Genomic DNA, 16,886 nt, shown 5'->3' with positions numbered 1-16,886 from the left:
AATCAATAAATTAGGGGCAAAACAAAACAATAAAAAAATCGTAGGTATATCCCTCTTCTTAATGAGAATTAATGTTTATCACGTGCTCTTCTATTCATTGAAATGTATGGCTGGGGATATTGCATAAGTTTTGCCAATCTTCAAAAAATTCTTCTTTGGTACCATAGTTTCAAGTAAAAAAAAGGGTTGGCTATTACTTGAAACTACCGCTTAAATTTGTATGAAATCCCTATGACCGGTTAAATATAACTTGTGTAAGACTTAGGATAGGAATTTTAAACTTACACCATAATTCTATTTTACCAGCACAAATTATTGTACAAATTTTCGACACCTAACGAAATCAAAGTTTTAAGTTTCTGCTTTCTTCATATGAAATACGTAGAAAACATACATACATACATACATACATACATACATCAAGCAAAACATCAACTTTTTTTCAACATGATGGGTCTTTCAGAAAAGTAGCAATGGTGAAGATAGCATCTTTTATTTGTGGAAATTTGTTAATTACGAGGTAACTATAAAAAAAAATTAAATCTTCCTCAATTGTACGTTTCTATACGTATCTGCTTTTTGCACATTTAAAGAACATTTAAAATATTTCATATTTCTATTCCGGGAAATCTAATATTTATTGCTTACTAACCTTTTAGCCGGTAAAGACGGTAAAATACACAAGGAAATAACGGTGCATTAACTGAGCCCCTTTTAAACAGGATGTAATGGTTGGTAACGTAATTTATTAACTAATAGATAATTCCATCCGATTAATGCGAGTACCGTGCATAGCTTAGAACCTTTAACGATGGGTTTTAAACAGTCCGGTATAACTGTTGACTACGTAACACCTCTAATTATAGCAAAAAATGTAAACAAGAAAGTTCGGCTGAGAATCCTGGATAAAATCAGCAAACAATAACAGCCATTATACCTCTCCTAACGATGTTTATCTGTTCATATTTCTAAATTAATTAAGTTGTCTTTTAAAAATATCAATAGTTTAAAATCTTATTATGTAGCTACATGCTTTTTTATCAGAACAATTTTCTAAAGACACTAATGTGATCTAGAAATTTTATTAATTATAAATCCTTCTTTGTTGGTGGACATATAAATGATTTTTCATAAAAACATCAAATAGCCTATTCAATGACTTATTAAAAGTGTATCAAAAATTTTGTACACTAACAGAGAAAATAGTGTGTTTGAAAAAATTTCGTAGAAAGGTTATATACATGAGTTTTCAAATGTTTTTATTTTTGTCTTTGAATGATCATTGAACTGGATGCAATCAAACCCAGATCTTTAAACCCAGATCTTTTTGTACTACTTAGCTGATGATGTATATCAGGTTTCCAGTCAGTTGTAGCAATATAGATTCGAGAGACTTGCATGCATGTATGACTTGATTCGTTTGTTTTTAGACCAGTTTAAATAATTTGTTGTTGTTTGAAGAAAGCTAATACCACTCGTCATAGAATAGCTGATCATGAACACCGATATAATAATTCTTCTTAGAAAGACAGTAATATAAAACTTATAATAACATGTTTGAACTGTGGTTTACGACAAATCACACACCATTAAAAATATCAACACTTGAAGAACATTTTTACATATACACCTTATACACCTTATCAGTAAGGAAAAGTCGGCAAGGAAAAGTAGGTAAACTCGGGCAACTTACGGAACGTCTGGGATTTGTTAAATTCATCGGCGCACTTTAAGGGTACTAGTCACAATAACAGATGAATGTCCAATAGTTAACATGACTTTAGGGCTTCCTGAAAAAAGGTGTTTTAATTGTAAATTAAATATTATGACGTCACAGCCTCGATTTGAAGGTTTTTGAACAATCCTCTTTTCGCGAATATCTCGAAAAATATAAATACGACAATCTTTGAACGGCTTTTTTACCGTTCGTAATCATTTTGTGGATGAATTACGTCAACAAAATATGTCGTAAGTCCTACGCGCATAGTGCGATCATGCTTTTCCGTCACTTTCACAAGAATATTTGTCAGAAATAGAATGTGTCGGCAAAAATTCACGGTTTTGACATTATTGCCGTGCCTGCGTCGGAACTTTTCCGTGATGCCAGCAGATGTAAAACGCGCGGGAGAATTTTTAATAGAAATGGCGGATATTTAGCGGGAATTGGAGGCAGAGAAATTCAATACATGGTTGCATGGCAAATTATTTTTAACGCGCCTTTATGCGAGGAGAGGTTTTACGTGAGATCCAGAGTGTAAGTTACCACCATGAAGGTGTCAGATACAATGCCTTCATTTCTATGTTCCCTTCTTGTGTAAACTTGAAGAAATCTCACTTTAACAGGAAGGCTAAAGAGCTTGTTTCCTTTGTTAGAAAAAGAAAATGCATGGCAATATCAGGGTGAAGTACTTAAAGGACTATTCCAGAGATGTTTGGAACAAATTCAGCAATGTAGAAAAAAATACACACACAATCATAATTGTGAAGGATGGTTCTTCTTTACTACTAGAGGAAAAAATACGTTTCCTACTGCAACTGGACGCCGAAATAAAAAATATAAAACATCAAAAAAAGTTTTCTTGGACATAACAAACACATTAGACAGTATTACAAATACAGCTATCAATACAAACACACCGTTAAATAAAAATATGTCTATAAACACACCAATTGTGTGCAAGCAAAATACACCAGAAGCAGTAAACATAAATACACCTTTAAATACAAACAAGTCAATAGATATAAAGACGCCCATCAGGACAGAATTGTTGAGTGCGAACACCTAATAAAATGAACACACCAATAAATAAGAAAAAAACAGGGGACAGCTCTTTCACCATGTCATTTGAAATACAGTCAACAAAAAATGACATGAAATATATGAAAATTAATGCAGAAGGAGCACTTAAATCAATAAATTGGAAGTGGGATAGCATATATGACACACTAAAGTCCTCACATTTAATTAGATCTGTAAATTTAGTTGAGGCCAAGTCTGATTTGCAGAAAAAAAAGGAATTAGACAGCGGAACAGCAGAATAAAAAAGTCCTTTTGGGTTATCTGTTAATTATCAATGTTTCTATTTTTATCAACAAAATTATAAAAACAGGTAATTTAAAAGAGATTGTTGTGTTTAATGAAGCAGTCTATGCTAAAACTCAAATGATCAGATGGAAAGAAGAAATGCATAGATATGTATCGTTGTTAGACTTAGGGACGTCCACATGACGATGTCATTTTCATCTTGTATTGGAAAGATAATTGACTGGGCTGATGGTAAGACATGATTTGTAATCCTTCAAACACATCGAGTTCGTTTGTATTAGGTGTGACTAAGGTGTATTTGTGTGAGATTTGTTCGTCATTAAAAATGTTTATGATTTCAAAATTATGATATACACCTTGTTTTCAGATGTTTAGATTGTTCCAAGTGTCACCTGTTTTGGCTGCCGCCTTCTCCTGCACTTAATGTTTCGAATATTCTAGAGTTGAAAAATGATCATGAAAAGGAGACACTCATGCAAGTTGGGAAGACAGAGATGCTATGATTAAGCTCTCCAATACTCGTCTTGCTCTGAAAACATGCATGCAAAACTCTATTTTATATTTTATATTTTATATTTTATATTTTATATTTTATATTTTATATTTTATATTTTATATTTTATATTTTATATTTTATATTTTATATTTTATATTTTATATTTTATATTTTATATTTTATATTTTATATTTTATATTTTATATTTTATATTTTATATTTTATATTTTATATTTTATATTTTATATTTTATATTTTATATTTTATATTTTATATTTTATATTTTATATTTTATATTTTATATTTTATATTTTATATTTTATATTTTATATTTTATATTTTATATTTTATATTTTATATTTTATATTTTATATTTTATATTTTATATTTTATATTTTATATTTTATATTTTATATTTTATATTTTATATTTTATATTTTATATTTTATATTTTATATTTTATATTTTATATTTTATATTTTATATTTTATATTTTATATTTTATATTTTATATTTTATATTTTATATTTTATATTTTATATTTTATATTTTATATTTTATATTTTATATTTTATATTTTATATTTTATATTTTATATTTTATATTTTATATTTTATATTTTATATTTTATATTTTATATTTTATATTTTATATTTTATATTTTATATTTTATATTTTATATTTTATATTTTATATTTTATATTTTATATTTTATATTTTATATTTTATATTTTATATTTTATATTTTATATTTTATATTTTATATTTTATATTTTATATTTTAAGTTTTAAGTTTCTGCTTTCTTCATATGAAATAGGTAGAAAACATACATACATACATACATACATACATACATACATACATACATACGTCAAGCAAAACATCAACTTTTTTTCAACATGATGGGTCTTTCAGAAAAGTAGCAATGGTGAAGATAGCATCTTTTATTTGTGGAAATTTGTTAACTAATTACGAGGTAACTATAAAAAAAATTAAATCTTCCTCAATTGTACGTTTCTATACGTATCTGCTTTTTTGCACATTTAAAGAACATTTAGGATATTTCATATTTCTATTCCGGGAAATCTAATATTTACTGCTTACTAACCTTTTAGCCGATAAAGACGGTAAAATACACAAGGAAATAACGGTGCATTAACTGAGCCCCTTTTAAACAGGATGTAATGGTTGGTAACGTAATTTATTAACTAATAGCTAATTCCATCCGATTAATGCGAGTACCGTGCATGGCTTAGAACCTTTAACGATGGGTTTTAAACAGTACGGTATAACTGTTGACTACGTAACACCTCTAATTATAGCAAAAAATGTAAACAAGAAAGTTTGACTGAGAATCCTGAAAGGATAAAATCAGCAAACAATAACAGCCATTATACCTCTCCTAACGATGTTTATCTGTTCATATTTCTAAATTAATTAAGTTGTCTTTTAAAAATATCAATAGTTTAAAATCTTATTACGTAGCTACATGCTTTTTTACCAGAACAATTTTCTAAAGACACTAATGTGATCTAGAAATTTTATTAATTATAAATCCTTCTTTGTTGGTGGACATATAAATGATTTTTCATAAAAACATCAAATAGCCTATTCAATGACTTATTAAAAGTGTATCAAAAATTTTGTACACTAACAGAGAAAATAGTGTGTTTGAAAAAATTTCGTAGAAAGGTTATATACATGAGTTTTCAAATGTTTTTATTTTTGTCTTTGAATGATCATTGAACTGGATGCAATCAAACCCAGATCTTTTTGTACTACTTAGCTGATGATGTATATCAGGTTTCCAGTCAGTTGTAGCAATATAGATTCGAGAGACTTGCATGCATGTATGACTTGATTCGTTTGTTTTTAGACCAGTTTAAGTAATTTGTTGTTGTTTGAAGAAAGCTACTACCACTCGTCATAGAATAGCTGATCATGAACACCGATATAATAATTCTTCTTAGAAAGACAGTAATATAAAACTTATAATAACATGTTTGAACTGCGGTTTACGACAAATCACACACTATTAAAAATATCAACACTTGAAGAAAATTTATACATATGTTTCGCATACACCTTATCAGTAAGGAAAAGTCGGCAAGGAAAGGTAGGTAAAGGTTTCAGTCTGCGAAAATATTTCGTCGGCACTTTTTTGTGACGTCACTGGAACTTTGAAATGTGTCCAACATACAACAATTTGCTTATAATTGAAGTTTCTGAGAACTGTATAACAGTTATTTAACAACCTTTCGGTTTTTATATATTTTGTATGATATATTGCCAAATTTCGTCCAAAAGACAATTTCCCTGTTTTTTGGGCAAATCCGAGAACATCAGGAAAAATACATTAATATCGATTTCTGATTGATACATATTTCTGACAAATACCTGAATGGCCTAATTTTTTCATAAGTCCCACACAACCTTGAAAGTTAGATCAACAGCAAAGGAAACAATTTCGCAAACGATATGATATTTGTGCAAATAACTGCTCTAACAATCTATTAAACCAGACGTTAACCAGTAAAAAAATTTAGGGGAGATCACCCATCTTACATATTTCCTGCATCGTTATTTCGTTCATACTTGTCAGCCTGTTAACACGAGGTAAAATTAGGTTACCCGCTGATAGCGATTCTTAACCGGTTTCTACTGAAATCCACAGCGCTGATTGGCGGAACGGCCTTCACGACGGGCTTTATACAGCCAATATAACATTTAACCTCACAGCAACCATAATGGTAGCTATAAATGTAAACAAAAAAACATTGCCGGGGAATCGGTAAAGCATAGCCAGCTACATACTAACAGACTTAAAAAAAAGTTATAGTAAATCCGAAATTTCGAAACACTTAGCCAGAAAACAGCCATTATAACTGTTCTTAAAACGACGTACATCCAATTCACGTTTCTGAATTAAGTGGTGACAATAACATTTAAAGTTTATAATCATATCACACGCTTCAAGAAAACAGAAAGAACACATGTCAGACTTTATCAGTTTGAACAACCGTGGTAACAAACGCCCTTTGCAAATTATTAAAAACACTACATCCATTTCATCATCAAAGAATTTCGATAATTTTAAATCCATGTTCAACGGTGCACACATATATAACTGAGTTTTTAATATCCATCAGCAAAATGTGTAACAAGCAAAATGGCGTCAAACATTTGTGATAGACTCTTCTTTTGACTTCTTTTAAAAATAAACTTTGGTTAAAAAAACGTTTAAAATTTTTTATATATAGATATGTTTTGTTTTCTCTTTGTACATGTAACTATTTAAAAAATTGATACAATGAATCAAATCAAACGTTTTCTTCCTTTATCAAAACTTGGTTTGTAGAACCTTGGCACAAAAAGGCTTTAAAAAAAGATCCTGGTTTATACAAACCCAAACAAAATAGCTATGAGTTAATAAATACAATTTAAACTGTTTATCTATCTCTTCCAAGAAAAATTACCCTCGGCCAGCGTATCAACCTCGCAAGATCGGTCGGTCTATACTTTTGAACTCGGGTGATACTTCTCGGTTCTTCAATATCTTCCTTTGTTTGCCATTCAGTGCTCAACATTGCATCATGGGCATGTGTTATAATCTCTGGTTCTGTTCACAGAATACTAACTTACTTTGAGTAATTTGTGCAAGCTGATAAAATATAAAATATGGATACCTATTCTTCAATCAAACTTTTAAATTGGAATTTTGATAGTCAATGTCAATGTCAGGTGTCTTCAATATTTTCATAAAAGTAGCATTTAGATCTTTTAACAGACATATACGATTCTCCTGAATTGTTTTTCTTTCAACTATCTCCAATCTAGATTCATTGAAAGATTGATCATATATGTTTGTTTCAGTAGGTTCGCCAGTAATAGAATGGCCGATAGATCTGATGCAGTTTGTGTACTGTTAATATCATTCTCTATGAAATCTGACCCCTATTGCCTCAAATTATTTAGTGCTAACCTTTAACAACATTTTCTTGCCACTCTTGTATTCAGCTGCTCTTCTCATCAAACATACATCTACTTTTTATCAGCAACCTCTCAAGCAGATGCATCCTGTTTCATGCATTCGCTTCTTGTGTTTTTTTCTTCTGGTTTTCACTTTATTACTTTTAAATCTTCGCTAAGATACTCGGAAATGTGAATCAGATATTCTTCGTTTTCTTCTGCAGCCATAAATTTTATAATTGTGATTACTCACACTATATTATATTAATACAATATAAACTCAATATAAACAAGCCAAATTGTTCATATTTTTCTGTTTAATACTTGTGTGGATGTGGTTTTTGACAAGTATGTTGATGTTAATAGAAAAATAGAATTTAAAGTGTTAGCTGGTAAGTTAGTAAGCAAAATCATTATCTCGTAATTTTGCTTACGTGCATTCGTTAGCATTAGCTACTGATCTAAAACAGTTGTCAGAATAATCGAAACTAATAAATATAATAAATGATTTCAGACATTGCTGCTCACCAATAACACCACGAGGCTTTGAGACAGCTGTATCAGTTATCAACTCAAACATTCACAATGATATGGTATCAAGAACTGCAACTAGTACCCTCTACTTTTACAGCTCTTGTTTACGAAAATGATACTTTCAGGAAGAAACGTTAAGTGATTCTGCTACTACCCATGTTGCACATGGTATCTGTATTCAGAAAAAAAGATGACATATCACCTCTTGCTGAGAAGGCTTCTGTCAGCAAACAATTCCGGTCAATGAATCCTGAAACAAACGAGTTATTTTTATAGGAATTTTTACTTCAGTACGCATGACTCTAAGAAAGATGTGTTTCAAAATTTAGACCTGGCATATATTCTATGTAAATTTCAACAGCTTAAGTTACTTAATTGGACAGGTTCAATACTTTACGAGCCGATTCTAACAAAATTGACAAAATTGGGTTATCTGTTAATTATCAATGTTTCTATTTTTATCAACAAAATTATAAAAACAGGTAATTTAAAAGAGATTGTTGTGTTTAATGAAGCAGTCTATGCTAAAACTCAAATGATCAGATGGAAAGAAGAAATGCATAGATATGTATCGTTGTTAGACTTAGGGACGTCCACATGACGATGTCATTTTCATCTTGTATTGGAAAGATAATTGACTGGGCTGATGGTAAGACATGATTTGTAATCCTTCAAACACATCGAGTTCGTTTGTATTAGGTGTGACTAAGGTGTATTTGTGTGAGATTTGTTCGTCATTAAAAGTGTTTATGATTTCAAAATTATGATATACACCTTGTTTTCAGATGTTTTAATTGTTCCAAGTGTCACCTGTTTTGGCTGCCGCCTTCTCCTGCACTTAATGTTTCGAATATTCTAGAGTTGAAAAATGATCATGAAAAGGAGACACTCATGCAAGTTGGGAAGACGGAGATGTTATGATTAAACTCTCCAATACTCGTCTTGCTCTGAAAACATGCATGCAAAACTCTATTTTATATTTTATATTTTATATTTTATATTTTATATTTTATATTTTATATTTTATATTTTATATTTTATATTTTATATTTTATATTTTATATTTTATATTTTATATTTTATATTTTATATTTTATATTTTATATTTTATATTTTATATTTTATATTTTATATTTTATATTTTATATTTTATATTTTATATTTTATATTTTATATTTTATATTTTATATTTTATATTTTATATTTTATATTTTATATTTTATATTTTATATTTTATATTTTATATTTTATATTTTATATTTTATATTTTATATTTTATATTTTATATTTTATATTTTATATTTTATATTTTATATTTTATATTTTATATTTTATATTTTATATTTTATATTTTATATTTTATATTTTATATTTTATATTTTATATTTTATATTTTATATTTTATATTTTATATTTTATATTTTATATTTTATATTTTATATTTTATATTTTATATTTTATATTTTATATTTTATATTTTATATTTTATATTTTATATTTTATATTTTATATTTTATATTTTATATTTTATATTTTATATTTTATATTTTATATTTTATATTTTATATTTTATATTTTATATTTTATATTTTATATTTTATATTTTATATTTTATATTTTATATTTTATATTTTATATTTTATATTTTATATTTTATATTTTATATTTTATATTTTATATTTTATATTTTATATTTTATATTTTATATTTTATATTTTATATTTTATATTTTATATTTTATATTTTATATTTTATATTTTATATTTTATATTTTATATTTTATATTTTATATTTTATATTTTATATTTTATATTTTATATTTTATATTTTATATTTTATATTTTATATTTTATATTTTATATTTTATATTTTATATTTTATATTTTATATTTTATATTTTATATTTTATATTTTATATTTTATATTTTATATTTTATATTTTATATTTTATATTTTATATTTTATATTTTATATTTTATATTTTATATTTTATATTTTATATTTTATATTTTATATTTTATATAACTGCTAGCTTGTTAATCTTTACCACAAAGTTAAAACCTTGACATTTTTTTATTTTGCAGAATAAGTTCCCGTGAAAGTTTAACAGTTAATTGTGACTTAGTGCCGAGAGTTTAGTACAGGAAAACATCGTCGCCCACCAGTGTGTGGGATGCTTACATCAGTGCGTCCTACAAGTGCATAATTCGCATTTTAAAAAAAAGCTTATTGCAGCTTCTTTGGTATAATAACACGGTACCCAACCCGCCGTTACCCAAGCCAGCTGAAACAATCACTCCGCCATTTTATTTCTGGAAAAAATTCTTCATGAATTTCCAAAATTCATTGTCAGTTTAAAAGAAAACGTATTCTAAATTCTGTCATTAGCTACAAAATATCAAGACTGTTGTCTCATCAATAAACTTCTGACTTTTGTTAAAGTTTATATTACAGTAAACGGTGTAGCTAGGTACCTAAATGAATTTAAAATAAGAAAGATTTTTTGAAAATTTTGTTGTAGCCAACTGTATTTAGCTACTTTTTAGCCAGAGCTGAAACATCCACAATTCCAGGTGAAGGTAATTCAGATAGGTGCAGATATATAACACAAAAATCAATAATTTTGACTTGGAACTTGATCACTTCCAAAATCAAATGAACTCCGTTGCTATGCTTTACAATTTTCTTTGTCGTAGGGCGTCGTAATTTCTTAGTACACGCGGGTGAGCAAAACAAACTCGGTAAAAATATATCGCATTTCGTGCAGATAGTTTGTGTGGCCGTGGCACCACAGACAAAATACGGCTACTATAAATTAAAACTAGTCGTAAGCCTGTGAAAAATCCACGGATTTGACCGTGTCATTCCAGTCCCTAGATCATCCCCCGTCGTGCATATTCTACGCAACGCTATTTCGTGCATCTTTAACACAAAAGAAGCGATTCCGCTGTCATTGTGAACAAAATATTTCCGGCCATTATTATAGAAATAGCCGGGAATCCAAGCGCTTCGGTATTTAAGCCACAAGAGAGCCTGTCGTTAACAGTTAGTCAAAAAAATCATTCATAAACTTTATTTTTTGGAATAAGATTTCGTGAAATTACCTTGTTGTTATAAAATTGTCCGCAAGGAAATAAACAACGTCGTTTCATTGAATCAATAAACTTCAGATTTTTGCGAAAGTTTACAGTAAAAGTTGTAGTTGTAACTGCATTAGGCATAATAATTTTTGATTGAGAATTTAGTTGCTATCAAACCTCTAGTTAGCTATTTTTAATTTTAGCCAAAGGTAACTAAAGAGCTAAATATCCACAACCCAGAACAAAAGGAAAATTTAAGTAGGATAAAAAACTCTTTTACCAAACTAATTAAAAACATTAAAAGAATAGCAAATGAAATAAAGCAAATTAGCTAGCTGGCTTTATGATTTTTCTTCAAAATCTACTGTTGTAGCCAAAATCTTAAAATTAGTATGTGTAAGATTTATATATGGCTAGAAAACGTGGCAATATATTGACTTAACAACATTACAAAGACAATATATATTTCTTAACAACATTACAAAAATAAAAAGCTTTTGCAAAATAAACAGGTCAACCCAACAGCAACGTATACATTCCAAGGTAAACTGGTATTACATCGTCCGTATGGCCACAAAGAACTGGTTATTTGCAAAATTCAGGCTTTCTGATTGGTCTACCTAATACGCGCGAGCAGTCAAAGCGAATTCGGTAAAAATCAGGGATTCAAACCGAGGTTTGGATGATGAAATAAAATTTAATACTTCTTTTTACGTTTTTCTTTCTGATTAGCATACAACTACTGAAAATGATACAAGTGCTCTTCAAACTGTTATATATGTAGAAAAAAAACATGACTTCACTAGAAATGTTATTGTCGACGCTATTTTAAACATTTAAAATTTCTGCTTTTTGTTACCTCTCTAGGTCTTGGACAATCCCACAAACGCTCAAAATCCCCTGAAATACACGAAATATACTCAATATATTGAAAATAAACTCTCTAACAATTGAACAAATTATTTTGCACCAATAGTTTCCAATAATTAGAGAGACTACTTTTTATTAAGACTATATTTCTATTATGTAGGTTCCTTTTTCCTCAAAAAATATTTTCATAATGCGAATTACGTTTTTAGAAATTGTGGTCTTAAATTGTGCTTTGTTTCATCAAAACAATTGAAAGATTGTTTGTAACTAAAATAAATAAAAAAATAGTAAACGCGAAAATAAGAAAAATTTACACAAATACTCCATTAATACATTCCAATGGAGGGTGCTTTAATAAAAAAGCAAACTATTTTAAACATAAAATGTAATACAGAAACAGTAATAAATATTTATATTGTGCAACTTGTAATTCTACTGACGACTTTTTATTCTCTTATTTTATGATTGATTTTGAGATACGGCTTAGTCTTATTTGTGCAATTTTAATCAAACCCACAGTTTACAGTTTTAAAATACCAGCATTTAATTCTAATTTCTTTATCTTGTTACTGTTTTTATCATCAGCTTTTGTAAAGTGTTTTGACACCTTTCTCATTGACAGTGACATTATTTTTTTTATCAGAACAAAAATCCCAAATTCCTAAATATAGTATACACAGTTACACATGTTCAATATGATCACCTGTTACAATTACTCTAATCCCTACTCTTAAAAATACTCTAATTTTAATTTTTTAAATGGTTAGTGTTTCTTTCAGCAGCTTGTGTAATACATTCTGACATGTGTGTCATTGAGAGTGATTTTATATCGTTGTTATCAGAATGATCCAAACTTTCCAAACAACGTATACGTGGTATCAGGATCAACATTTAACGTGGATTCTGTTAATAACAATTTAAATGGTTAGTGTTTTTTCATCTGCTTGTGTAATACATTCTGATATGTATTTCTTTGAAAGGGAAGTTAACTTGAAGTTAATAGAAATATAAAACTTTTTAAACAAGGTATACGCGGTTGCAATTGTTTAATATGATCATCACTTAGCCCGCAGGCTACTAATCTCAATTCTTTTAAACAATTAGTGTTTCTTTTAGCAGCTTGTGTAATAGATTTTGATATGTGTTTCATCGACAGTGACGTTTTAGTGTGGATACCCGAAAGATCCAATCTTTCTAAATAAGGTATACGCGGTTGCAATTGTTTAATATGATCATCACTTAGCCCGCAGGCTACTAATCTTAATTCTTTTAAACGATTAATGTTTTTTTTAGCAGCTTGTGTAATAGATTCTGATATGTGTGTCATCGAGAGTGACGTCATGTTTTCATTATAATTAAGATCCAAAACTTCTAAATAAGGTATACACGGTTGCAATTGTTTAATATGATCATCAGTTAAATTGCAATCTCTTGATCTCAATTTTTTTTAAATGGCTGATGTTTCTTTCAGCAGCTCGTGTAACATATTCTGTTATATGTGCCATTTCTGAGGAAGATTGAGGTGCGATCCACTGGGAATTTTCATTTGGGAAGAAATTAAACTTTTGTTTGTTCCGCTGGTATGTAGATAATAAAACAGTTCCATTTATAGTTAAATATGTTTCACGGAAACAGAGTGATTCTGTAGTAACAAGGGAGAGTTAAGTAGTGGTAAAAGGTCCAGCATTTCATTCGGTTTCATTGTCAACGGTTATTACTGCATTGTTCTGGAATTATGGAATTCTTTACGGAATCAATAACATTACCATGATATTCAAAAACCATTGGTAATAATCTTGATCGTAATATTCTATTTTTAAATAAGCGATTCACTGATCCAAGTTCACTTGATCCCTTTATACCTTCACCAAAATATTTAATATAATTTGGACCACAGTAAGTATCCTGAGCTATACCGTGCAACCCAGCAAGCAATGGATAACAGTTACAAAATTTCTGGAATCTGATCTCCACATTTTGATAGCATCAAAAAATATATAACAAGCACTTAAAAACTCTTGCAGTACCAAATGTTTAAACTGAAAAAAAATTCCGTCCTCATTTCCTTCAACTTTTTCGATAATACCCGATTGTTCGATAGCTTTCAAACTGGCACTGCTTTCATCTTCAAACTCATTTTGGGTAAAATATATTTTATTTTTCTGCAGGGACTTAAAAGAAAATTGTGATGTTTTTTAATCATTTCTATGATAATTTAGTCTTGTAATAATTCTGTCAGAGAATAGTTCTTACCTTTAATCTCTCTCATATGATCCGGTAGGAACACCAAACAAGCTTCGATGTTTAATTTTGTTGTTTTGTTAAGTTCTTTTAGTTTTTTTTCAGATACGTGCACTTTACATATTGTATGCAAGTAAACGGGTATATGAGCCATCGCCTTAACCCTATTCGGTCCGGGGTTTTTCGAACATACTATAACCCAGGGGGGCGGGGCGAAATCCGCCCCCCCCCCTTCCGTAACTTTTCATAGGGTTGTTCAAATTGAATCAAACCTGGCACACTTATAGTGCGTCATAAAAGGAACAAAATGGCAGCAATAATTTTTTGCTTGCGTCAGCACATTTTCTGTGACGTCATGAGAAGCTTGAAATTTGTTAAAAATGCCACTATTTGCTTAAAATTTAATCACTTTTGTTCCAGAGCGAATTCTGTTTGAAGTTTCTGAAAGCTAAATAAAAGTTACTTACCATATTTTCCGGTTTTTACGTGGATCGCATAAAAAAGTGGCAAAAATTGCCCGAAAATCCGTTTGTTTTCGATTTTCGGGTAAAATCCGACAAAATCGGGAAATCGGATTAATCACGTGTTTAAATCATGTAAAATGATTCTTCTTAATAAAACAAAGTTGTGTTGCAGGTTTCAAGTTCTAAACATAATCCTAACAGGAGTTATTAAGTTTTTCCCATTATAAGGATTTCATAGAAATTTTTGGGGGTAGTTTCGATTAATGGGCAATATCAAGGCCTCTGAAAAGTATGGGACTTAAAAATTTGGCATGTAGGTGTCTTATAGATAAATATTAAAACCCAGTAAGTTTTATAGACATATAACATAGCAATAAGGAGTTATTAAAAAAAACCGTTAGGTGGGGCGGAATCCGCCCCCCCGGACCGAATAGGGTTAAGGTTTTCAACTTCGTTAAGTAATGTGTGCATCGATTTATTTTTATCTTTGTTGCCTTTAAAGAAATTGTGTATGTATATGTCGATACTACTCTTATTAAAACCAGAAACTTCTATTAACTTTAGTATGCTTTTCATCTCTACTATGCTTATTACAAGCTTGTGGTCGGCCGCATACAATCACCTTGCCGTTAGACAATAATGAATTCCTCTCTAATATTATATCATGCACAATAGAAGCGAGCCTATGTCTAGGATTTCCCGCGGAAAGGTGTTTTACGTCATCAAGATATCGAAATTCGTCAATGCCGTCAATGATAACCAGAACTCTGCCACTGTTTTCCATTAGCTCATCAAAAAATCCTTCGTAAGTGTGTGGTAAAGTTTTTAGTACAAGTTCGGCCCAGCTGGAGATGCTTATTAACGTGTTCAATTCGCGACAAGGAAATTTAAAAACAAAGTCAAAATCATTCATAACTTTATCATCTGCCCATTGTAAAACAAGTTGGTCAATAAGCGAAGTCTTTCCAATGCCAGCAATACCGCTAATTAAAACGCATCTATCATCTTCCTGCATGATATCTTTCATTTCAATTTTTCCTTTCTTTCATAAAACGTCTTAAGAAAATGTATATGATCACTCGGATTTGTTTCATTCCACGAACCTACTACCAAATCAATATAAGCTTCGTTGCGATCTTTTGTCGTATATTTTCTTCCAGAATCTGATTTAAATGCAGAACCAATATTCCAATTTGATAAGGCCTTTTTGTAGTACTCTCTCAATTTCTTGGAATATTCTTCTAATCCTATAAGCGAATCAGAAAAATATAATATAAAATCAAATATTCGGCAACTAAATTTTAAATTATTCAATAATCGGATTTTCTATTAATTACTCTAAAACCTTTGTTGTTTTGCAGCATGAGGATAATTAATTTTTTCGTAAGAGGGATTGTCATTAAAGTTTATTTCGCTAATTACTTAGTCCATGCATGACAGCGAATGCCAATTTCAGTGTGTTCAAGTTTCCTACCATGCATACAACACGTTTTCGAATCGATTTCGTCAATGATGTCTTGTCGCTTTAACTGCTTAAGTTTTTAATTCCTTCTAATAAATCTGGTTGTTAACTTGTTCAAAACATTTCGTCATGTTGTTTTCGTGTGATACCGCTACATTAAAAATTTCAGAAATTTTAAGCCTTTTACTTAATAGTTTCCAATCAGTTTCTATCATTTATGTGAGGATGTTCAAAGCAGGAAGACTTGTGAGCTTGTTATAATCCACTGCTAGTTCTAAATATAAAAGTTTTATATAAAAAAACTATATATAAAACTAATATGGCATCAATCTATGGACAAATAAATTAACACAAGTTATAATTTTTGAATAATTTATGATAATAGAAATAAGTTAGAAAATTAATAACTATGAAGACCAAAACTAAAGTTTAAAATGCCGTTGCAAAAGCTGGAGTAAACGCGCCAAACTTAATTTCCTTTGTGTGCGATTGCATGTAAAAATTGTATGAAGAATAATTTGTGGTACTAAATAGGATAAGGAAAGGTTATTACGTGATTTTGGTAAACACCGCACACGTATTTTTATAGTGTTGATTAGCCTGTAAAAAAAGCTGCTGGGTAAACGAACAAAAAAAGAGAAAAAAAATTAATAATAGAAGTGACTCGTGCTATATATAAAAAATAAATCAGTAACTTATTAAACTACTAACATTATTGTGTAG

At 29.0% G+C, this 16,886-nt stretch overlaps 1 protein-coding gene across 1 annotated transcript; it reads right to left on the bottom strand.

Moving 5' to 3' along the window:
• Positions 1 to 15,236: 15,236 nt before the first annotated feature.
• On the bottom strand, positions 15,237 to 15,728 carry LOC130648144 (nucleotide-binding oligomerization domain-containing protein 2-like). The gene has a single exon (XM_057454177.1). It carries the CDS (start codon positions 15,726 to 15,728, stop codon positions 15,237 to 15,239), a length of 492 nt encoding a protein of 163 aa, XP_057310160.1.
• Between the last annotated feature and the right edge of the window lie 1,158 nt (positions 15,729 to 16,886).

Source organism: Hydractinia symbiolongicarpus, chromosome 6 (genome assembly GCF_029227915.1).
Source record: "Hydractinia symbiolongicarpus strain clone_291-10 chromosome 6, HSymV2.1, whole genome shotgun sequence".
Classification (NCBI taxonomy): Eukaryota; Metazoa; Cnidaria; class Hydrozoa; order Anthoathecata; family Hydractiniidae; genus Hydractinia; species Hydractinia symbiolongicarpus.
The sequence above is the reverse complement of the archived record's forward strand: the minus strand, read 5'-3'. Positions and strand labels throughout refer to the sequence as shown.